This window comes from Entelurus aequoreus, linkage group LG08 (genome assembly GCF_033978785.1).
Source record: "Entelurus aequoreus isolate RoL-2023_Sb linkage group LG08, RoL_Eaeq_v1.1, whole genome shotgun sequence".
Lineage (NCBI taxonomy): Eukaryota > Metazoa > Chordata > Actinopteri > Syngnathiformes > Syngnathidae > Entelurus > Entelurus aequoreus.
Window position 1 is genome coordinate 56,508,204 of NC_084738.1, and position 25,343 is coordinate 56,533,546.

The window sequence follows — 25,343 nt, forward strand, 5'->3', positions numbered from 1 at the left end:
TATGATTCCCAGTCATCTGGACAATATTAAATCGCCATCTCCTTTCTTTGTCCGCCACGCTGCCGTTTGTACAATCGCTGTCATTCCTGCTCGCTAAATGGTCCATTGATAGGCGGCCGGGCTCGGCGGATGTCCTGTCATTGAGTCACAAGCGTCTCCTCAGTGTGCGCCGCATGTGGAGGCTTTGTGCCCCGCACCGTCGGGAACAAGCCGGAGCCTCTTCAGAGGAAGCGGAGGCCGGCGAACGTCGCAGCCCGAACACAAGTTCCTTCTTGATTTGATTGCGGCTTTAATTGCTTTAACTTCCACACACACACGATGTGTGTCCCGCCTTCATACGCACGCTCACAATGGCGCACTGTGTTGGCGACTTGCAACAACTGTAAAGTGGACTTGACCACTTCAACCAGGCTGGAGCTGGTCCAGGGATTGTGGCTTTGGACGGTTTTCCGTGTTGAGGTTACGCTCCCTGGCTTGCTTGAAGCCACAATGTTTTCATGCTAGAAAGCTCTGTGGTGTTAATGTGGACAAACGGTCCGACGCCACCAAAAAAAAAACAACTCATAAACTGTCTTCACCATTAAGACTTAACAAGGAATGTCAGGGAAATAAACAACGTGCCGAGTGACATGATCATTTGTTTTCCAGTCATCCAACACCAGCGACTTCAAAGTATTGCAAACATTCAATCATCATTAGTAGCTTTGACATGATTGGTTCTTAGGTTATATGTGTAGCATTTTGTTACAGGTACATATTCACTGTGTCTCAACTTGCATATTTACACTTAAACCTGATTCACAAACCACAAAACCAGTGAAGTTGGCTTGTTGTGTAAATCGTAAATAAAAACAAAATACAATGATTTGCAAATCCTTTTCAACCTATATTCAATTGAATAGACTGCAAAGACAAGGTACTTAACGTTCGAACTGGAAAACTTTGTTATTTTTTGCAAACATTAACTAATTTGGAATTTGATGCCAGCAACATGTTTCAAAAAAGCTGGCACAAGTGGCAAAAAAGACTGAGAAAGTTGAGGAATGCTCATCAAACACTTATTTGGGACATCCCACAGGTGAACGGGCTAATTGGGAACAGGTGGGTGCCATGATTGGGTATAAAAGCAGCTTCCATGAAATGCTCAGTCATTCACAAACAAGGATGGGGCGAGGGTCACCACTTTGCCAACAAATGCGTGAGCAAATTGTCCAACAGTCTAAGAACAACATTTCTCAACGAGCTATTGTCAGGAATTTAGGGATTTCACCATCTACGGTCCGTAATATCATCAATAGGTTCAGAGAATCTGGAGAAATCACTGCAGTTATGCGATGATATTACAGACCTTTGATCCCTCAGGCAGTACTGCATCAAAAAGCGACATCAGTGTGTAAAGGTTATCACCACATGGGCTCAGGAACTCTTCAGAAAACCACTGTCCGTAGCTACAGTTTGTTGCTACATCTGTAAGTGCAAGTTAAAACTCTACTATGCAAGGCGAAAGCCATTTATCAACAACACCCAGAAACGCTGCCGGCTTCGCTGGACCCAAGCTCATCTAAGATGGACTGATGCAAAGTGGAAAAGTGTTCTATGGTCTAACAGGTCCACATTTCAAATTGTTTTTGGAAACTGTGGACGTTGTGTCCTCCGGACCAAAGAGGAAAATAACTATCCGGATTGTTATAGGTGCAAAGTTCAAAAGCCAGCATCTGTTGCTGCCATTAAATTCTAAGTTAATGATTATTTGCAAAAAAAAATTAAGTTTCTCAGTTCGAACATTAAATATCTTGTCTTTGCAGTCTATTCAATTGAATATAAGTTGAAAAGGATTAGCAAATCATTTTATTCTGTTTTTATTTTCGATTTACACAGCGTGCCAACTTCACTGGTTTTGGGTTTTGTACTAAGATCCAAATACCACACGCTAAACCGTGTGTGCAATCTATAAAATAGTGTGTACTTTTAGTGGGCATGTTTTCAGTTGAAAAGGAGTGCACACCGCATCACCACGGCGACACTCTCATTAACTGCATATTCATGTTATCATGCTCCTACCTGTGGTATTTTGCTATGTTTTAAAAAAATACAGAAGACATCTAGTACTTTTTATGAGCATTTTAGAAGCAGTCCCAGTGCATGGACCCCGACTTAAACCAGTTGAAGAACTTATTCGGGTGTTACCATTTAGTGATCAATTGTACGGAATATGTACTTCACTGTGCGACCTACTAATAAAAGTCTCAATCAATCAATCTACCGTATTTTCCGGACTATGAAGCGCATCGGGATATAAATTGCACCCACTAAATTTCAGAAGAAAAATATATTTTTCCAAACATTAGCCGCACTGGACTATAAGATGCAGATATATATGTAGTGAAATTAGTTACTTACACATAAAACATTTTGTAAATGTTTATTTGCGTACTTTGTTTCCAAACGATGTCTCACATGGCAGTGAAACGGCTGATCAAACAAAACCGAAGTCGTGTCATGGACCCACCAGCTGTGAAAGCTAGCTCTTTAATCAGTTGAACAGACTCAATAAGTCCACGGTGACACTTTGGTGATTTTACGAAACTGAAACAATACAAAAAGAGTGCCGTTTCAAGATAATAATACTAACAAAGACACTCGTAAATGTGTTAGCATAGTAGCTAATGCTAACAATTCTAGCTACATTACCATAAACACGTACAAATATGCATGAAAACACATCACAAATGGAACGGTTTCGTAAATGAAAATGGTTTTAGTTATATTGTAAAACTTACAAACGTTGCTTGTGGGGATAAATGAAGAATCTTTATGGGTTAAAACGCTATGGACGGCTAGAAGACCGAACTGCAACTGTACTTCCTGTAGGTTCATAGCTCAGTCTAAACAGAGAGGCTATGTAGCAACTGCAGCATCTGCAGTGAGCAAACTATTTTCTAAAGATGGCGCCATAGCACAAACAATAACACAACTATTCAATGTGTTTGCTTGGGTTTCTTTTTTAACTATTTACATTATAGGTGGCCATCTGGTGAAGAACAATCCATAAATTAGCCGCACCGTTTTATAAGCCGCAGGGTTCCAAGCCTAGGAAAAAAAGTAGCGGCTTTTTGTCCAGAATTTGCGGTACATTGAAACCATGTGTGCTCATTGGAGAGGCTGCAGTTACTCCGTTCAAGACGCAACAAAAGGCATAATTAGAGACGTTCTTTTCATATAGGAAATATTCTTAATATGTATTCTATGTTAAAAATCAAAACAAACGTCATTAAAAAATACTAAAGGACACCAAAACGCATTCATTGAATTTGTTTTAATCAGCCCATTAGGTCCTCTAGCAGCTATAATATTATAAAATTATGTTGTTGAATAGACAATATGTCTAATGTTTTTTATTTCTGACCGTCCGAAATGTTGACACACACACGCAGGACGAAGGATTCTCGTCCGTCCATCGTCAGCAGCTCTGTGTGGAACTGTCAGTTTGCACGTCCTATTGCTAGCAAATAGGTGATGAGTGCTGATTAATCACATTGCGCCTGTTAAATAACTACTTATCAGATGAGGTGATCTACTTTATATATATATATATATATATATATATATATATATATATATATATATATATATATATATATATATATATATATATATATATATATATATTTAGAGACGAAATTCACTTTGCACACATTTCGTACATCAGCTTTGCGTGCGCTGTTAAGCTTGCACGTGTTTTAGTACACGCAAACCTTTAGTAAATCAGGACCTTAATGTTTGGATAGTATACTGTAAGTGCATTCACACTGAGAAGTACAGCAAAATGCTGTGATTTGTCTAGCAGTAAACAACGAAGAGATTTTTTTTTTTTCGATTAATGTACAAATGTAAAACATTTAACTTCAATGTTGATGATGTGCATGTATAAAAAAAATATTGAACCTCATGGCGAGCACAAAAATATTTCTTTATTTCCGCTATTTTCCCTACGAGAGGTGAGAATCTTTGGGCACCTCACCATTCGATTACAATTCAGGTGCTACGATTTGATTATAAATTGATTATTTATAAATTTTTAGTTAGTATATTGTTTATTGTTAATATATTTTATATGATTATATATTTTGTATGTATTACATTTAGGGCTGCAACTAACGATTAATTTGATAATCGATTAATCTGTCGATTATTACATCGATTAATAATCGGATAAAAGAGACAAACTACATTTCTATCCTTTCCAGTATTTTATTGAGAAAAAAACAGCATACTGGCAACATACTTATTTTGATTATTGTTTCTCAGCTGTTTGTACATGTTGCAGTTTATAAATGAAGGTTTATAAAAAAAATTAAAAAATTGCCTCTGCGCATAGCATAGATCCAACGAATCGATGACTAAATTAATCGCCAACTATTTTTATAATCGATTTTAATCGATTTAATTGATTAGTTGTTGCAGCCCTAATTACATTTAATGAATAGTGTATTAATATGTCTACAAGTCTCCTCCGTTGGCTACTGACATATGCAGTATTGCGGTATTTACCATTTTTAGACTTTAGTACACACAGCATAGATATGTATGGAAGAGTAAAAAATAAGTGCTGCTTGCTAAGTAAAAAAAAAAAAAAAAAGTCCCTTTTGTATATATATATATATATATATATATATATATATATATATATATATATATATATATATATATATATATATATATATATATATATATATATATATATATATACATGCAGCCAGTTGAGGCACGTCACTGATTTGTGCCTCAACATGGATTGTGCGCAATGACTCGGCTAACTGCTGGCCTGCTGTGCAGTGAGACCGTATTGCTATATGAATTATATTATACATTTCCATAGTTTAGTTAGCTGAGGTATATAATGTACAGTGTATTTTGTCAACATCTGTATGTGTGTAACGTATTTCTTGTGCTGAGCGATCATAAAACTGGAGGCTCGTCTCATAACCCCGCCTCCTGGTGCCAAGCACCTCCGCCGCAGAATACACCCCCGACGGGAGCACCGCGGCCACACCAACCAAAGCCCACACCCAAACCCTCCACGTGCAAGACCGAATCCACCCAAAAAAAGTCACTTAACAAGAAGCCAAAAAGTGCAAAAACAACAATGCTCGCGCTGCAGGAGCCGCGAACGACCGCAGGGACACAACATTAGGTACACCTGCACTGCAGGTTCATATGTTTGTAAATCTGACTGTGATGATGCAGTCGTGCCTCACCAGACATTAACCTCACCGCACGCCACTGATTTTTATATATATATATATATATATATATATATATATATATATATATATATATATATATATATATATATATATATATATATATACATACACTACCGTTCAAAAGTTTGGGGTCACCCAAACAATTTTGTGGAATAGCCTTCATTTCTAAGAACAAGAATAGACTGTCGAGTTTCAGATGAAAATTCTCTTTTTCTGGCCATTTTCAGCGTTTAATTGACCCCACAAATGTGATGCTCCAGAAACTCAATCTGCTCAAACGAAGGTCAGTTTTGTAGCTTCTGTAACGAGCTAAACTGTTTTCAGATGTGTGAACATGATTGCACAAGGGTTTTCTAATCATCAGTTAGCCTTCTGAGCCAATGAGCAAACACATTGTACCATTAGAACGCTGGAGTGATAGTTGCTGGAAATGGGCCTCTATACACCTATGTAGATATTGCACCAAAAACCAGATATTTGCAGCTAGAATAGTCATTTACCACATTAGCAATGTATAGAGTGTATTTCTTTAAAGTTAAGACTAGTTTAAAGTTATCTTCATTGAAAAGTACAGTGCTTTTCCTTCAAAAATAAGGACATTTCAATGTGACCCCAAACTTTTGAACGGTAGTATATATATATATATATATACACAATATTTTTCTGGCATCGTTGAAGAAAGTTATACATGTAAACAAACTACGGTGAATTGAAGGACCGGCAAAATTAGTAGGACAAAAACGGCACTCGCCAAATACTCTCATCAGAGAATCATGGTTAATACAAACAGTGGAATTTCTAACAATTAGGGAGGTTTGTGTCATGTTGTCCTCCTGCAGAAACCCTATTAAAACAAAAATATATCTTCCCCCACCTTTTTTCTATTTTCATACTTTTTTTTTAAAAGCTCCAGGGAGCCACTAGGGCGGCGCAAAAGAATGATTGAATGGTGCGTGCTTGTACGTTCGTATGCACGCCGCCTAGATGATTATACACCACGACTTTCTACGTCTTGTATAATGTATTTCAAGTAAGTTTGACATTGTTTTGGATCATCTGAAAAATGTTATATGGCAGGAGGGCGCACAGCACCGTGAAAAGGGCGGGGCTTGTCACTGTCGATCTTCTACAGACAGACAATGAATAGGGAGGACTTTTACAAAAAAGTAAACAACATTTTCCTGAAGATGGATAGTGCCATCCATCCTGTTTCTTCACCCCTTATCCTCATTCGGATCCCGGGTAACCTGCAGCCTATCCTAGCTGACTTCTGGCAATAGGCAGGGCATTACCTGGACTTGCCTCCAGCCAGTTAACCGTATTGAAGCCCCACTTGAAGAACTTTAAGTTTTGGTTGATTTTGGCGGCGCCAGTGGACCAAAGCGGTAGTGTTTTGCCAGAAGGAAGACCACATTTCTCAAGAGGACGAGCGCTTATTGCGTCAAACTGATAAGATGATACCACACTGATTCAGTATGACTGATCTTTCCACAGTAGGAACCTACATATTTTACTCAAACTTTATATTTGCGGTTTGTAGTCATAGTATTGTTGTTTTTTTACACTACTTTTGAGTTTGTTGCGTGGCTGGTCGTGTCCGTGTCGAACTGCAAATTGTCACGCTGGTGGCTATTTATTGCTACCACACAAATTTCCGATCACTAACATTAGCATCATCATTTTGATTTGAGCTTCAAAAGTCACTTAGTAGTTTAGCAGTAACAGAGCCAAGGCAACATCGACCGAAAATCACTCCTCATCTTTGAGTTCACACTAGCGAGCCAATGTTGATCCATGACTGTCTTTTTCTTTTTTTTCTCCTCAGGCAAAACTTTTCGTTTCTTTGGTTATTTTGTAGCTTCTGCCATGATAACAGTTATTGCTCATAGGCGTTCTTCTTACTTTAGTTTTCTGGTGGCACGTAGGCGTTCGCTTCGACAACCAATGGGGAAAGGGGGAGTGACGTATTACGTAAAGCAAGTCAGCATATTTGTAGTTTTTTGTGTGGCAGGTTTCCTGCCACCCTCCTCAGAGTTCTTAAGTGCCAGGGAAAGCGATACAGAGCCCCTCAGGCCATGACAGAGGTGTCATGTATCTAGTTGTAAGTCGATGTATCGTTATGAAAGTATTTTATGAAGGTTGAAAAGTCTCCAATAACCTAACATCCATATTTTTGAAATGTGGTAGAAGGTCGGAAACTGGAGTACCTGAATAAAACCTACGTATGCACAGGGGAGAAAATGCACATTTTATACATAGATTCAATACCAAACATTATGTTCTTCCTTTTCTTACTCTTAATGAGCAACCTCTATGTTAAAAAAAATAAGTCTGTGCCTCACCAGCCATGAACCTTACCACACGTCACTGAAGTACAAAGTGTACACAGTAGGGATGAAACAATAAACAGGGATATACGTAATCGCGGTAAAACTTGTAACGGTTAGTATTACCGTATTACATTGATATTATCGAAAAAGCGTGATCAATAACCACAGTTTGATTAACTTACTAGCGTTAGCTTGCCAGGTAGTTTTAGTGCTAACTTTAACACAAGAGACATTAACGTCTTTCCCCGTTAAGAAACGTCATACCCCAATTTAAACCTGTTCAAACACGTTACTGTCTGAACAGCATTGACCACAAAGGCTGTGCTGTCTTAGAACAAAGTGATCGATTGATACTCAACAGTGGAGACTCGAAACAGATGGTGTCTTCAACAGGAAGTGACGTCACATAATCCGGAAGTGAAGCAAAGCAAACACTCAATTTGCATTTAATAAAAAACATTCTAAAATGTTTACAAATTAAAATGGAAGAAGTTAAACATATTTAAACACTAAAATAACATTGATATGGCCCTCATGCATACAGTATTTATTTTTTATTGTGTTAAGAAAGTATGTCGTGTGTCTATATCCATCCATCTATTTTCTACCGCTTGTTTCTTTCGGGGTCGCGGGGGGTGCTGGAACCTATCTCTATATATTTAAGTTATTTAAAAAATAAAACTTGGTTAAAAGATTTCTGTGTCATTTTTGAATACGTTCAACAATACCGCGATAGGAATGATAACCGTGATCATTTTGGTCACAATAACTAGAGATGTCCGATAATATCGGACTGCCGATATTATCGGCCGATAAATGCTTTAAAATGTAATATCGTAAATTATCGGTATCGGTTTCAAAATTATCGGTATCGGTTTCAAAAAGTTAAATGTATGACTTTTTAAAACGCCACTGAGTATACGGACGAAGGGAGATGTACAGAGCGCCAATAAACATTAAAGGCACCTTTGCGTGCCGGCCCAGTCACATAATATCTACAGCTTTTCACACACACACAAGTGAATGCAAAGCATACTTGGGCAACAGCCATACAGGTCACACTGAGGGTGGCCGTATAAACAACTTTAACACTGTTACAAATATGCGCCACACTGTGAACCCACACCAAACAAGAATGACAAACACATTTCGGGAGAACATCCGCACCGTAACACAACAGAACAAATACCCAGAACCCCTTGCAGCACTAACTCTTCCGGGACGCTACAATATATACCCCCTAGCCCCCCACCTCAACCCCGCCCACCTCAACCTCCTCATGCTCTCTCAGGGAGAGCATGTCCCAAATTCCAAGCTGCTGTTTTGAGGCATGTTAAAAAAAAATAATGCACTTTGTGACTTCAATGATAAATATGGCAGTGCCATGTTGGCATTTTTTTCCATAACTTGAGTTGATTTATTTTGGAAAACCTTGTTACATTGTTTAATGCATCCAGCGGGGCATCACAACAAAATTAGGCATAATAATGTGTTAATTCCACGACTGTATATATCGGTATCGGTTGATATCGGAATCGGTAATTAAGAGTTGGACAATATCGGAATATCTGATATCGGCAAAAAAGCCATTATGGGACATCTCTAACAATAACCATGATGTGAAATGTTGTATCGTTACTTTCCTAGTACACAGTATACTCATTGAAGTGTACTTATAAAATAATTCCATTTGAGACACGGCATTGTTTTTGCTGCTCTATGTAAACAAAGTTGTTCTCTCCTATACAAAAGAAACTAGCAAGTACCGTATTTTTCGGAGTATAAGTCGGTCCGGAGTATAAGTCGCACCGGCCGAAAATTCATAATAAAGAAGGAAAAAAACATATATAAGTCGCACTGGAGTATAAGTCGCATTTTTTGGGAAAATGTATTTGATAAAACCCAACACCAAGAATAGACATTTGAAAGGCAATTTAAAATAAATAAAGAATAGTGAACAACAGGCTGAATAAGTGTACGTTATATGAGGCATAAATAACCAACTGAGAACGTGCCTGGTATGTTAACATAACATATTATGGTAAGAGTCCTTCAAATAACTATAACATATAGAACATGCTATACGTTTACCAAACAATCTGTCACCCCTAATCGCTAAATCCCATGAAATCTTATACGTCTAGTCTCTTACGTGAATGAGCTAAATAATATTATTTGATATTTTACGGTAATGTGTTAATAATTTCACACATAAGTCGCTCCTGAGTATAAGTCGCACCCCCGGCCAAATGTGAAAAAAAATGCGACTTATAGTCCGAAAAATACGGTAAGTGCTCGCTTGAACACTAGCAACATTGTCTTGACCCGCTAGCTGGGACAAAGACTTTCGTAAACCGCCGTCATTCAAACAGAACCGCGATATTGACCTCGTGTAGGAACTTAAAGAACATGTCGCCAGGACGGAACTGAGTAGCAGTTTTTTTTGTGGGCATGTGAGTGAAGCGGACAGTTGTCTGACGCCCCCACGTCTCCATGACTTGATGGAGCATTTGTGATCATTCGATGCCATGTCACAGTCTTCTTGTGTGATTCTGGAGACGCTCCAGTTGTCCTTTTCCCAGATTTTATTTCTTTTTGTTCCCTCTTTGCTGCATGGCACACATGTGCTTCCTCGCAGATCCTTTCACGCGAGGCTGTACTTCAACAAGTAGCTCCACGTCCCCCCGCCGTGCCCTCGCACAATCGCTGTGTTCAAGTCCTGCAGCCCCCCCTCCTCCTTTTCCGTCTCTCTTGTGCCTCCTCAGAATGTTTGGATAGATCTAAATGGCGTGATTGTGACTGCTCTGCCTGACTCTCAGCCCCTTTGGAAAGTCTGACGTGAGCAGGGAGGGGGGTAGGTGGCGAGCGCAGGACAACAGGCAGAAGGGGAAAAGTTCTTCCCAACAACAAGGCATGGCGGCCCTCCAGGGATACCAGTCAGGAGTTGCCACCATCTTTAATTCCCCCCCTTTTGTCGCTGTTCCGCTCCACCCTAACCTGCTCCTTTCTGCGTGGGGAGGGGGTCGCCCCGCGTAGACAAAACCATCTCATTTATCCTTAAGGTGTCCTGTTGCGTCGGTGTCGCATGTCGCGGCGTTCAAAGAGTTGGACTTGAAGAATGTGGGTCATTTGAAGTCGAGACACTAAAGTGTGTTGTTGGGCCATCAATGGGCCCTTCTCACGTTGGCGCGCTGAAAAGCGTGTGAAGCAGCATAAGTGCCCGGGGGCCACGCTAAAGCGCTGGCACATATTCTTCTCAGAAGCCCACCTACACAAGCCGCCTATTATCCAACACATGAATGGATGCATGCAGTCGCAGAGCTGCGAGATAGCATCGCCGCACTTGGCAGGCAGCGACAAGAACACGCCAGAATGTTTGCTAGCCTGTCGTTAGCATGTAGCATCCTGCATACCTAACAATTCCATCCTATTCCAATTCCTGCGGTGACAATTCGTTTCAGAATCGATTCTGGATTAAACACCATTCTCAATTCACACCGATTCTTGCAATGTATTATTTGGTATAATAATTCTGATGAAAGTTTTACAAAAGAGGTTACAGGTTAGAAAAGCTCCTAATCGTTGTGTAGAAATGTACTAAAAATGTTTTGGTTGTTTTATTATTTTAGTAAAAAAATTAATAAATGTTTTTAATCAGTTTTTAAAAATTATTAATTGCTTTAGAACCGGTATGAATAAGAAGCATGATTCGGGTGTGAACCGATTTTTTTTTTTTCATGCACACCTTCTAAAAACATTTTTTTCAATGTTTTAAAATTTGTTTGTTTTGTTTTTTTAGTCAAGTTTTGAGATTCTCGATTCTTGATTTTAGTTAAAAAAACATTTTTTTAAAAAAGGCAAAAAATATTGTTTTAATCGATTTTTTAAAATTAAGTAGTGCTTTAGAACCGGTATGAATAAGAATCACGATTCGGATGTTAATCTCTTTTTTTTTTTCATGCACATCTTCTAAAAACATTTTTTTTAAATGTTTTAAAATTAATTACTTTCTTTTTGTTTTTTTAATTGAGTTTTGCGATTCTCGATAGAACCGGTAAATGATAAATGGGTTATACTTGTATAGCGCTTTTCTACCTTCAAGGTACTCAAAGCGCTTTTGACAGTATTTCCACATTCACCCATTCACACACACACTGATGGCGGGAGCTGCCATGCAAGGCGCTAACCAGCAGCCATCAGGAGCAAGGGTGAAGTGTCTTGCCCAAGGACACAACGGACGTGACTAGGATGGTAGAAGGTGGGGATTGAACCCCAGTAACCAGCAACACTACGATTGCTGGCCCGGCCACTCTACCAACTTCGCCACGCCGTCCCCGTATGAATAAGAATCACGATTCGGATATGAATTGATTTTTTTTTTCATGCACACCTTCTAAAAACATTTTCTTAAATGTTTTAAAATTAATTACTTTGTTTGTTTGTTTTTAATCGAGTTTTGCGATTCTCGATTTAACACGATTCACGATTCAAACCAATTATTGCAATGTATTATTTGGTATATTAATTCTGATGAAAGCTTTTCAAACAAAGGTACAGGTTAGGAAAGCTCCTAATGGTTGCATAGAAATGGACTAAAAATGTATTTTTTTTAATTGATTTTAGTAAAAAAACAAATGTTTTTAATCGTTGAAAAAAAAAAAAAGAATTGCTTTAGAACCGGTGTGAATAAGAATCACGATTCGGATGTGAATCGTTTTTGTTTTTTTCATGCACACCTTCTAAAAACATTTTTTTGAATGTTTTAAAATTAATTACTTTCTTTTTGTTTTTTTAATCGAGTTTTGCGATTCTCGATTTAACACGATTCTCGATTCAAACCAATTATTGCAATGTATTATTTGGTATATTAATTCTGATTAAAGCTTTTCAAACAAGGTTACAGGTTTGGAAAGCTCCTAATGGTTGCATAGAAATGGACTAAAAAATTATTTTAAAAAATCGATTTTAGTAAAAAAATTAAAACAAATGTTTTTAATCGTTTTAAAAAAATTATTAATTGCTTTAGAACCGGTATGAATAAGAATCACGATTCGGATGTGAATCGTTTTTGTTTTTTTCATGCACACCTTCTAAAAACATTTTTTTGAATGTTTTAAAATTAATTACTTTCTTTTTGTTTTTTTAATCGAGTTTTGCGATTCTCGATTTAACACGATTCTCGATTCAAACCAATTATTGCAATGTATTATTTGGTATATTAATTCTGATTAAAGCTTTTCAAACAAGGTTACAGGTTTGGAAAGCTCCTAATGGTTGCATAGAAATGGACTAAAAAATTATTTTAAAAAATCGATTTTAGTAAAAAAATTAAAACAAATGTTTTTAATCGTTTTAAAAAAATTATTAATTGCTTTAGAACCGGTATGAATAAGAATCACGATTCGGATGTGAATCAAAACATTTTTTTCATGCACACCTTCTAAAAACATTTTTTTAAATGTTTTAAAATTAATTACTTTGCTTTTGTTTTTTTAATCGAGTTTTGCGATTCTCGATTTAACACGATTCTCGATTCAAACCGATTTTTGCAATGTACTTTTTTCGTATATTAATTCTGATGAAAGCTTTTCAAACGAGGTTACAGGTTAGGAAAGCTCCTAATGGTTGCATAGAAATGGACTAAAAATTTATTTTTAAAAATCGATTTTCGTAAAAAATAAAAACTAATGTTTTTAATCGTTTTTTAAAAATTAGTAATTGCTTTAGAACCGGTATGAATAAGAATCACGATTCGGATGTGAATCGATTTTTTTTTTTCATGCACACCTTCTAAAAACATTTTTTTTAAACGTTTTACAATTAATTACTTAGTTTTTGTTTTTTTAATCAAGTTTTGCGATTCTCGATTTAACACGATTCTTGCAATGTATTATTTGGTATATTAATTCTGATGAAAGCTTTTCAAGCGAGGTTACAGGTTAGGAAAGCTCCTAATGGTTGCATAGATATGGACAAAAAATTTATTTTTAAAAATCGATTTTCGTAAAAAATAAAAACAAATGTTTTTAATCGGTTTTTAAAAATTATGAATTGCTTTAGAACCGGTGTGAATAAGAATCACGATTCGGATGTGAATCGATTTATTTTTTCATGCACACCTTCTAAAAACAGTTTTTAAAATGTTTAAAAATTAATTACTTTGTTTTTGTTTTTTTAATCCAGTTTTGCGATTCTCGATTTAACACTATTTTCAATTCAAAACCGATTCTTGCAATGTATTATTTGGTATATTAATTCTGATGAAAGTCTTTCAAAAGAGGTTACGGGTTAGGAAACCTCCTAACGGTTGCATAGAAATGGACTAAAAATGTATTTAAAATGTTTTATTTTTGTTTAAAAAAAAAAAATTGTTTTAATACATTTTTGAAAATTATGAATTGCTTCAGAACTGGTATGAATAAGAGTCACGATTCGGATGTGAATCGATTTTTTTTTTGTGCACACCTAAAACATTTTTTAGAATGTTTTAAAATTAATTAGTTTGTTTTGTTTTTTTAATCGCGTTTTGAAAATTATGAATTGACAAAGAATCGGGATGAACAAGAATCACAATTCGGATGTTAATCGATTTTTTTGTGCACCCTACTAAAAACGGAAACATTGATTTTTTTAAAAAATAAAATGTAATTGTTTTTGGGTTTTAAAATTTTTTTTTATTATTATGCTGTGTTGGCTCTGTGATGAGGTGGCGACTTGTCCAGGGTGTACCCCGCCTTCCGCCCGAATACAGCTGAGATAGGCTCCAGCACCCCCCGCCGCCCTGAAAGCGGACAAGCGGTAGAAAATGGATGGATGGATGAATTTATTTAGAATTGAGATGAATAAGAATTGCAATTCGGATGTGTATTGATTTTTTTTTTGCGCACCCCCAGCACACACATCCCAATATGCATACTTAGGGTACTTTTTAGTGATAAGTACCTTGTCAGTATCCACATGTCGAACTACCATCCTTAATAGTCACCATCTTGCAAAAGGGGAGGGACTACCAAAGCTTTCCAAACTAAATATTGCAGAGGTCATTTATGGTCAACATACAGAAGGAATTGATTTGAGCCAATACTAGATGCTAGCCTAGACTTATTGAAGTCTACTTATAGCAAGTATTCCGTTTGAAACAAGACACAATCAGGTCAGATGTTTTGAAGTTCTGCGATCCTTCTCTTTGATCTATCATCTGAATGGTTGGTCTGTGTTTCATAATGACGACTCTTGTTTGTCCACGGCGTCCCCTCAGGTGCTGCTGGCGATGCTTTTCCATGGATTGCCGTGTCGAGCAGCCGTGCCCCCACCGGCGGCACAGTGGTCCGGCGACGACTTGAGGAACTTGACTCTACGGCGTCACAGAACCTGCGTAGAGAACGAACAGTACCACCACCAAGGACTCTGCTGCCTTTACTGCCAGGCGGGTATGTCACACTCTATCGTTTACACTGTACCAACCTGTATCTATCAGAGATTTAGGGGTGGGTACTGAATTCGGTGCTTTTATAGGTACCTACCAAATACTGTGTGTACCGATTCACGTAAAATGAAATGATACCATATTTCGATACTGTTGTTGCACGTGACGTCACGTCCAGATGCAGACACGGCACCAGCTCAAGCATTTTGCGGGCAAAAGTATGGCTCCATTTTTCAAAATGTGTTAACTCGGTGCTAATTCACATTGGATATGCCATATACATGCTACTGATTAGCATGGGCGATATTACATGGCTATTTCAACACCTCCAAATTGGGTAATGGAAACTACAACTATTATCAAACAGCTGGTGTGTAATAAGTACAATACTTGCAGTGCAAACACTTTGTAGGGCTCAACAAAAGATCCGACCTTGGCAAAACACCTAGCACAACCTGAAATAAATGCATACTAGCAAATGAGAATCAGAAGTGTAATAAAACAAGATATAACATCTGAACAGAACAGGTGCTAGCAGATCACTGTCATATAAAATATATATTTTTATTACACAAATTAACACTTATTACCACATGAACACAAAAGTACCGACATTTGCTATCTCAGGTAAAGACAGGCGATATTACCTAAATTCTATATCACAATATATATTGCAGCATGTATTTTATTTGGTATGTAATGATGATTAAACCATTTTGAAATAGTTTCCATATTTATTTATAACATATTGCATAATTTCCGTTTGTATTATTTTGTCCAAACTATTATTAATCTACTTGCTAATTTACGGTTAATATCTGGTTACTTTTTGCTGTAAGATGTTTTATCTACACTTCTGTTAGATGTAAACACTTATTAATGTGGTAATGTTTTACCTTTTCTTTTCCTCTGCACAGGGACATTCGTGCTGAGGCAGTGCGAGCGTGACCATCAGAAGGGGGTGTGTTCTCCCTGCGAGCACGGCTTCACGTACACGGAACACTCCAACGGGATGGACCGATGTTTGCCTTGTATGCAATGTCGCCAAGGTAACTGAGTCATCTCGTATGACTAAGTCAACCGAAAGCATAAGTGACAGGAAGACACCTATCCTTCTAACAGTGTCTTCCTGTCCTTCTAACCGTGTCTTCCTGTCCTTCTAACAGTGTCTTTCTGGTACTTTACCTGTGTCTTCCTGTCCTTCTAACAGTGTCTTTCTGGTACTTTACCTTTGTCTTCCTGTCCTTTTAACAGTGTCTTCCGGTCCTTTTCACAATGTCTTCCGTTCCTTTTAACAGTGTCTTCCTGTCCTTTGAACAGTGTCTTCCGGTCCTTTTAACAGTGTCTTCCGATCCTTTTAACAGTGTCTTCCTGTCCTTCTAACCGTCTCTTCCTGTCATTCTAACAGTGTCTGTCTGGTGTCTTCTTTTCCTTTTAACCGTGTCCTTCTAACCGTGTCTTCCTGTCATTCTAACACTGTCGGTCTGGTGTCTTCCTGTCCTTTTAACCGTGTCCTTCTAACCGTGTCTTCCTGTCATTCTAACAGTGTCTTTCTGGTACTTTAACCGTGTCTTCCTGTCCTTTTAACTTTGTCTTCCTGTCCTTTTAACTTTGTCTTCCTGTCCTTTTAACAGTGTCTTCCGGTCCCTTTAACAGTGTCTTCCGGTCCTTTTAACAGTGTCTTCCGGTCCTTTTAACAGTGTCTTCCTGTCTTTCTAACAGTGTCTTCCTGTCCTTCTAACCGTGTCTTCCTGTCCTTTTAACCGTGTCTTCCTGTCCTTCTAACCGTGTCTTCCTGTCCTTCTAACCGTGTCTTCCGGTCCTTTTAACTGTGTCTTCCGATCCTTTTAACAGTGTCTTCCTGTCTTTCTAACCGTGTCTTCCTGTCATTCTTAACAGTGTCTTTCTGGTACTTTACCTGTGTCTTCCTGTCCTTTTAACCGTGTCCTTCTAACCGTGTCTTCCTGTCATTCTAACAGTGTCTTTCTGGTACTTTACCCGTGTCTTCCTGTCCTTTTAACAGTGTCTTCCTGTCCTTTTAACAGTGTCTTCCGGTCCTTTTAACAGTGTCTTCCGGTCCTTTTAACAGTGTCTTCCGGTCCTTTTAACAGTGTCTTCCGGTCCTTTTAACAGTGTCTTCCGGTCCTTTTAACAGTGTCTTCTGGTCCTTTTAACAGTGTCTTCCTGTCTTTCTAACTGTGTCTTCCTGTATTTCTAACTGTGTCTTCCTGTCCTTTTCACAGTGTCTTCCTGTCCTTTTCACAGTGTCTTCCTGTCCTTTTCACAGTGTCTTCCTGTCCTTTTCACAGTGTCTTCCTGTCCTTTTCACAGTGTTTTCCTGTCCTTTTCACAGTGTCTTCCTGTCCTTTTCACAGTGTCTTCCTGTCTTTCTAACCGTGTCTTTCTGTCCTTCTAATCGTGTCTTCCTGTCCTTCTAACCGCGTCTTCCTGTCCTTCTAACCGTGTCTTCCGGTCCTTCTAACCGTGTCTTCCGGTCCTTTAAACAGTGTCTTCCGGTCCTTTAAACAGTGTCTTCCGGTCCTTTTCACAGTGTCTTCCTGTCCTTTTCACAGTGTCTTTCTGTCCTTTTCACTTAGTTTTCCTGTCCTTCTAACAGTGTCATTGGGTCACTTTTTACAATGTCTTCCTGTCCTTCAAACAGTGTCTTCCTGTCCTTTTCACAGTGTATTCCTGTCCTTTCCACAGTGTCTTCCTGTCCTTTCCACAGTGTCTTCCTGTTCTTTCAACAGTGTCTTCCTGTCCTTTTAACAGTGTCTTCCTGTCCTTTTAACAGTGTCTTTTTGGTACTTTACCTGTGTCTTCCTGTCCTTCTAACAGTGTCTTTCTGGTACTTTACCTTTGTCTTCCTGTCCTTTTAACAGTGTCTTCCGGTCCTTTTCACAATGTCTTCCGGTCCTTTTCGCAATGTCTTCCGGTCCTTTTAACAGTGTCTTCCTGTCCTTTTAACAGTGTCTTCCTGTCCTTTTAACAGTGTCTTCCGGTCCTTTTAACAGTGTCTTCCGGTCCTTTTCACAATGTCTTCCGGTCCTTTTCACAATGTCTTCCGGTCCTTTTCACAGTGTCTTCCGGTCCTTTTAACTGTGTCTTCCGGTCCTTTTAACTGTGTCTTCCGATCCTTTTAACAGTGTCTTCCTGTCCTTCTAACCGTCTCTTCCTGTCATTCTAACAGTGTCTGTCTGGTGTCTTCCCTTCCTTTTAACCGTGTCCTAACCGTGTCTTCCTGTCATTCTAACAGTGTCGGTCTGGTGTCTTCCTGTCCTTTTAACCGTGTCCTTCTAACCGTGTCTTCCTGTCATTCTAACAGTGTCTTTCTGGTACTTTAACCGTGTCTTCCTGTCCTTTTAACTTTGTCTTTCTGGTACTTTAACCGTGTCTTCCTGTCCTTTTAACAGTGTCTTCCGGTCCTTTTAACAGTGTCTTCCAGTCCTTTTAACAGTGTCTTCCGGTCCTTTTAACAGTGTCTTCCTGTCTTTTTAACCGTGTCTTCCTGTCCTTTTCACAGTGTCTTCCTGTCCTTTTCACCGTGTCTTCCTGTCCTTTTCACCGTGTCTTCCTGTCCTTCTAACCGTGTCTTCCTGTCCTTCTAACCGTGTCTTCCTGTCCTTTTAACCGTGTCTTCCTGTCCTTCTAACCGTGTCTTCCTGTCCTTCTAACCGTGTCTTCCGGTCCTTTTAACTGTGTCTTCCGATCCTTTTAACAGTGTCTTCCTGTCCTTCTAACCGTGTCTTCCTGTCATTCTAACAGTGTCTTTCTGGTACTTTACCTGTGTCTTCCTGTCCTTTTAACCGTGTCCTTCTAACCGTGTCTTCCTGTCATTCTAACAGTGTCTTTCTGGTACTTTACCCGTGTCTTCCTGTCCTTTTAACAGTGTCTTCCTGTCCTTTTAACAGTGTCTTCCGGTCCTTTTAACAGTGTCTTCCGGTCCTTTTAACAGTGTCTTCCGGTCCTTTTAACAGTGTCTTCCGGTCCTTTTAACAGTGTCTTCCGGTCCTTTTAACAGTGTCTTCTGGTCCTTTTAACAGTGTCTTCCTGTCTTTCTAACCGTGTCTTCCTGTCCTTCTAACCGTGTCTTCCTGTCCTTCTAACCGTGTCTTCCTGTCCTTCTAACCGTGTCTTCCTGTCCTTTTCACAGTGTCTTCCTGTCCTTTTCACAGTGTTTTCCTGTCCTTTTCACAGTGTCTTCCTGTCCTTTTCACAGTGTCTTCCTGTCCTTCAAACAGTGTCTTCCTGTCCTTTTCACAGTGTCTTCCTGTCCTTTTCACAGTGTCTTCCTGTCCTTTCAACAGTGTCTTCCTGTTCTTTCAACAGTGTCTTCCTGTCCTTTTAACAGTGTCTTCCTGTCCTTTTCACAGTGTCTTCCTGTCCTTTTCACAGTGTCTTCCTGTCCTTTTCACAGTGTCTTCCTGTCCTTCTAACAGTGTGTTCCTGTCCTTTTCACAGTGTCTTCCTGTCCTTTTCACAGTGTCTTCCTGTCCTTTTCACAGTGTCTTCCTGTCCTTTTCACCGTGTCTTCTTGTCCTTATAACCGTGTCTTCCTGTCCTTATAACCGTGTCTTCCTGTCCTTCTAACCGTGTCTTCCGGTCCTTTTAACAGTGTCTTCCGGTCCTTTTAACAGTGTCTTCCTGTCCTTTTCACAGTGTCTTTCTGTCCTTTTCACTTAGTTTTCCTGTCCTTCTAACAGTGTCATTGGGTCACTTTTTTACAATATCTTCTTGTCCTTTTAACAGTGTCTTCCTGTCCTTTTCACTTAGTTTTCCTGTCCTTCTAACAGTGTCATTGGGTCACTTTTTACAATGTCTTCCTGTCCTTCAAACAGTGTCTTCCTGTCCTTTTCACAGTGTCTTCCTGTCTTTTTCACAGTGTCTTTCTGTCCTTTTCACTTAGTTTTCCTGTCCTTCTAACAGTGTCATTGGGTCACTTTTTACAATGTCTTCCTGTCCTTCAAACAGTGTCATCCTGTCCTTTTCACAGTGTCTTCCTGTCCTTCTAACAGTGTCTTCCTGTCCTTTTCACAGTGTCTTCCTGTCCTTTTCACAGTGTCTTTCTGTCCTTTTCACTTAGTTTTTCTGTCCTTCTAACAGTGTCATTGGGTCACTTTTTACAATATCTTCTTGTCCTTTTAACAGTGTCTTCCTGTCCTTTTCACTTAGTTTTCCTGTCCTTCTAACAGTGTCATTGGGTCACTTTTTACAATGTCTTCCTGTCCTTCAAACAGTGTCTTCCTGTCCTTTTCACAGTGTCTTCCTGTCCTTTTCACAGTGTCTTCTTGTCCTTTCAACAGTGTCTTCCTGTCCTTTTAACAGTATCTTCCTGTCCTTTTAACAGTGTCTTCCTGTCCTTCTAACAGTGTCTTCCTGTCCTTCTAACAGTGTCTTCCTGTCCTTCTAACAGTATCTTCCTGTCCTTCTAACAGTGTCTTCCTGTCCTTCTAACAGTGTCTTCCTGTCCTTTTAACAGTGTCTTCCTGTCCTTCTAACAGTGTCTTCCTGTCCTTTTAACAGTGTCTTCCTGTCCTTTTAACAGTGTCTTCCTGTCCTTTTCACAATGTCTTCCTGTCCTTCTAACAGTGTCTTCAATGTTAATGCCGAAAGTCATTCAGATTGTAGCGCATGAAAACACATCTTCCGAAATTCGGGTTAGAATTATCCTTACTGTGCATGTCTTTGATGTCAGTTATACTTTGGTGGTGGAGCGGGGACTAAGTTTTATAGTCTCGGAATGAAGTGATTGTCTTGCTGTTGTCTCCCCCCATTTAACATGTACAGAAGTAGCGTCATACACCGTTGAGTTTGTTGCTTTTAAACAAGACAAAAACAAAAGTATGGTGTGGAGTGTCATGTGTTTATGTAACAATAAAAGAAAGGAGCTGTTTTATTCACGACATTACAGCTAATCCAAGTGCTAACTGCTAGCCTCAAACACATACACAGAATGTGGTAACATAAAGACGCACCACAACCCGTACATACTCACAACATAAAAAGCACAGAACAGCTACATTTCAAAAAGAGGTAAAACAAAAGTAGTGAACGGAAGGAAAAAATTATAAATATCGTGATAACATCAGACAAGCAGAAATGCACACAGCCATGTGTGGAAGTCACTGCTTATTCAGCACCTGCAGTGAGCAAACTCCTCCAAAAGGTGGCGCCTTAGCACAAATAACAACACACCTTTCTGTTTATCTTCGGATCTGCGCATGAAAATGCACGTCATGATTAGATCATTTTTTTCATTGTCCAAGTATACAGTAACATTCTAATCCGTAAAATGATCAGATTAAATAAATGTTGTCCATGTACACGTGGCTACTGTCTTCGTGTCACTTTTAACACTGTCTTTGTGTCACTTTTAACACTGTCTTCCTGTCACTTTTAACGGTGTCTTCCTGTCACTTTTAACTGTGTTTTCCTGTCACTTTTAACTGTGTCTTCCTGTCCTAACAGTTTCTTCCTGGTACTTAACAGTGTCTTCCTGTCCTCCACAGAGGCAACATGTGATATGTTTTATTGTGGCTGGAGGACAATGCGGTGTGATGATGTTACCTGGCCAGCAGGGCGTGTCTTTGTGCTTTTGTTGTCAGCGTTCAATAAGAGCGTGTCCCACGAGGTCTTACCTGGTCTAACAGGGTGGGGTGTCTTTGTGAACGCCCGCCGCCCCTGAAAGAGAATCGTGTTACATGCTGATGTGAGCGAGTACTTAACAGATAATAATTCACCTCAGCACCAACTTTTCACGTAGTGTTCTCTTCAAAATAAAAGTAGACAAAGATGTCATTGTATTCCAGCAGGGGTACATTCATATTCATTGTCAAGTTTTATGCATTGTTGCACTACTTTTATATACATAAAACAAACACGTCCACGGTTTTTGTTCTGCTCCAAAGGCTCTGTTTAAGATTTAAGAACTTCCCATAGAAAATACAAAACCCAAAACCAGTGAAGTTGGCACGTTGTGTAATTCGTAAATAAAAACAGAATCCAATGATTTACAAATCCTTTTCGACTTATATTCAATTGAATAGGCTGCAAAGACAAGATATTTAATGTTCTAACTGAGAAACTTAGTTATTTTTTTTGCAAATAATCATTAACTAGAATTTAATGGCAGCAACACATTGCAAAAAAGTTGGCACAAGGGCATTTTTACCACTGTGTTACATGGCCTTTCCTTTTAACAACACTCAGTAAACGTTTGGGAACTGAGGAGACCAATTTTTGAAGCTTATTAGGTGGAATTATTTCCCATTCTTGCTTAAGTTGTTCAACAGTCTCTGTTATCGTATTTTAGGCTTCATATTGTGCCACACATTTTCAATGGGAGACAGGTCAGTCTAGTACCCGCACTCTTTTACTATGAAGTCACGCTGTTGTAACACGTAGCTTGGCATTGCCTTGCTGAAAAAAGCAGGGGCGTCCATGAAAAAGACGTTGCTTGGATGGCAACATATGTTGCTCTAAAACCTGTATGTACCTTTCAGCATTAATGGTGCCTTCACAGATGAGTAAGTTACCCATGCCTTGGGCACTAATGTACGCCCATACCATCACAGATGCTGACTTTTGAACTTTGCGCCTATAAAAATCCGGATGGTTCTTTTCCTCTTTGTGCTGGAGGACACGACGTCCACAGTTTCCAAAAACAATTGAAATGTGATCTCGTCAGACCACAGAACACTTTTCCACTTTGCATCAGTCCATCTTAGATGAGCTCGGGCCCAGCGAAGCCGGCGGCGTTTCTGGGTGTTGTTGATAAATGGCTTTCGCTTTGCTTAGTGGAGTTTTAACTTGCACTTACAGATGTAGCGACCAACTGTAGTTACTAACAGTGGTTTTCTGAAGTGTTCCTGAGCCCATGTGGGGATATCCTTTACACACTGATGTCTGTTTTTGATGCAGTACCGCCTGAGGGATCGAAGGTTCGTAATATCATCGCTTATGTGCAGTGATTTCTCCAGAGTCTCTGAACCTTTTGATGATATTACGGACTGTAGATGGTGAAATCCCTAAATTCCTTCCAAAAGCTTGTTGAGAAATGTTGTTCTTAAACTGTTGGACAATTTGCTCACGCATTTGTTCACAAAGTGGTGACTCTCGCCCCATCCTTGTTTGTGAATGACTGAACATTTCATGGAAGCTTCTTTTATACCCAATCACTGCACCCACCTGCTCCTAATTAGCCTGTTCACCTGTGGGATGTTCCAAATAAGTGTTTGATGAGCATTCCTTAACTTTCTCAGTCGTTTTTGCCATTTGTGCCAGCTTTTTTGAAACATGTTGCAGGCATCAAATTCCAAATTAGCTAATATTTGCAAAAAATAACGTTTTTGAACGTTAAATATCTTGTTTTTGTAGTATATTCAATTGAATATAGGTTGAAAAGGATTTGCAAATCATTGTCCAGGGTGTACCCCGCCTTCCGCCCGATTGTAGCTGAGATAGGCTCCAGCGCCTTCCGCCCGATTGTAGCTGAGATAGGCTCCAGCGCCCCCCGCGACCCCAAAAGGGACAAGCGGTAGAAAATGGATGGATGGATGTATTGTTTTTATTTACGATTTACACAACATGCCAACTTTACTGGTTTTGGGTTTGTAATCTCAATCCAATTAATCATATCCAGCACTTAAAGACAAAACATTTTTACATAGAAAGACAATGACAAATACAAAAAAAATGTTGAAACGTATTCCACTGTACATCTTTATTTGGCTCTAGCCGTACTTGGTAAAAGAAAGCTCAGAAACTGAGTCACCAAAGTGTTTTTAATGCGACTAAAACCAAGCCGGGTTATGAAAACATTATAACAGTACAATTTATTGTATTTTTGTTTGTTGTGGAAAAAAATGCGGTGTGACAATTATTACACCGCCCACTTGTGCTTTTCAACCGCAGCCTTATAAAAAGTTGTCAAGTAAAAGTCGCAGTTTGTTGTCGATTGTACAAAAGTAGCATTGTAACAGTCATCTGCCACAGAAGAGTGTTGTGTGAGGACTGACGAAGAAAAGAATCCAACCCTGAGGGGAGGTACTTGGAAAAAACAACACATCTCAAGTCCATTTCTTTCGTCTTCCTGTCTCCCGCCCTCAGATGAGATGGAGACGGCGTCCTGCACCGCCACGTCTAACACCAAGTGTCAGTGCAAAGCCGGAACCTTCTGTGTGCCCGATCAGGCCTGTGAAGTCTGCAAACGTTGCGCCAAGTAAGCCTGTTTAACTTGGACCAATCAGAAAGCAGCAATCTTGTCAGCTGATTATTTGTCCTGAATGGCTGGGTCGCTTGAAGTGTGTCCATCAGCTGGTTTTTTACTTGTGACTCAGCATATAGTAAAAGTACTGATTACTGATGAGAGTGCATCCGGAAAGTATTCACCTCCATTTACTTTTTCCACATTTTGTTATGTTACAGCCTTATTCCAAAATGGAATAAATTAATTTTTGTCCTAAAAATTCTACAGACAATACCCCTTAATGACAATGTAAAATAGTTTTTTAGAGAAATTTTTGCAAATTTATTACAATTAAAAATAGCAGAAATCACATGTACTGTATTGTATTCACAGCCTTTACTTGGTACTTTGTTAATGCACCTATGGCAGCAATTACAGCCTCGGGTCTTTTTGAATATGACGCCACAAACTTGGCACACCTATCTTTGGGCACTTTCTTTCATTCCTCTTTGCAGCACCTCTCAAGCTCCATCAGACTGAATGGGAAGTGTTGGTTTTCATCCAGTATGTCTCTGTACATTGCTGCATTCATCTTAGTCTAGTCAGGGAGGTGACCAACAACTCAATTGTCACTCATTCCTCTGTGGAGAGAGGAGAACCTTCCAGAAAGAGAACCATCTCTGCAACAATCCACCAATCAGGCCTGTATGGTAGAGTGGCCAGACGGAAGCCATTTCTTTGTAAAAAAGTTTGCCAAAATGCACCTGATGAGGTCTAGGGCAGTGGTTCTCAACCTTTTTTCAGTGATGTACCCCTGTGAACATTTTTTTAATTCAAGTACCCCCTAATCAGAGCAAAGCATTTTTGGTTGAAAAAAAGAGATAAAGAAGTAAAATACAGCACTATGTCATCAGTTTCTGATTTATTAAATTGTATAACAGGGCAAAATATTGCTCATTTGTAGTGGTCTTTCTTGAACTATTTGGAAAAAAAGATATAAAAATAACTAAAAACTTTTTGAAAAATAAACAAGTGATTCAATTATAAATAAATATTTCTACACATGGAAGTAATCATCAACTTAAAGTGCCCTCTTTGGGGATTGTAATAGAGATCCATCTGGATTCATGAAC

The 25,343-nt window shown here is 39.0% G+C and overlaps 1 protein-coding gene across 2 annotated transcripts in view; it reads left to right on the forward strand.

Annotated features, from left to right (window-relative positions):
* The window catches only part of tnfrsfa (tumor necrosis factor receptor superfamily, member a), a 100,732-nt gene that overhangs the window by 62,736 nt on the left and 12,653 nt on the right, over nt 1-25,343 (forward strand). For both annotated transcript variants that reach the window (XM_062056849.1, XM_062056848.1), the window contains exons 2-4: nt 14,856-15,027; nt 15,941-16,072; nt 24,132-24,243. In XM_062056849.1, coding sequence (XP_061912833.1) covers nt 14,868-15,027; nt 15,941-16,072; nt 24,132-24,243 — 404 coding nt within the window. In that variant the 5' untranslated portion in view covers nt 14,856-14,867. The remainder of the gene's footprint in view (nt 1-14,855; nt 15,028-15,940; nt 16,073-24,131; nt 24,244-25,343) is intronic.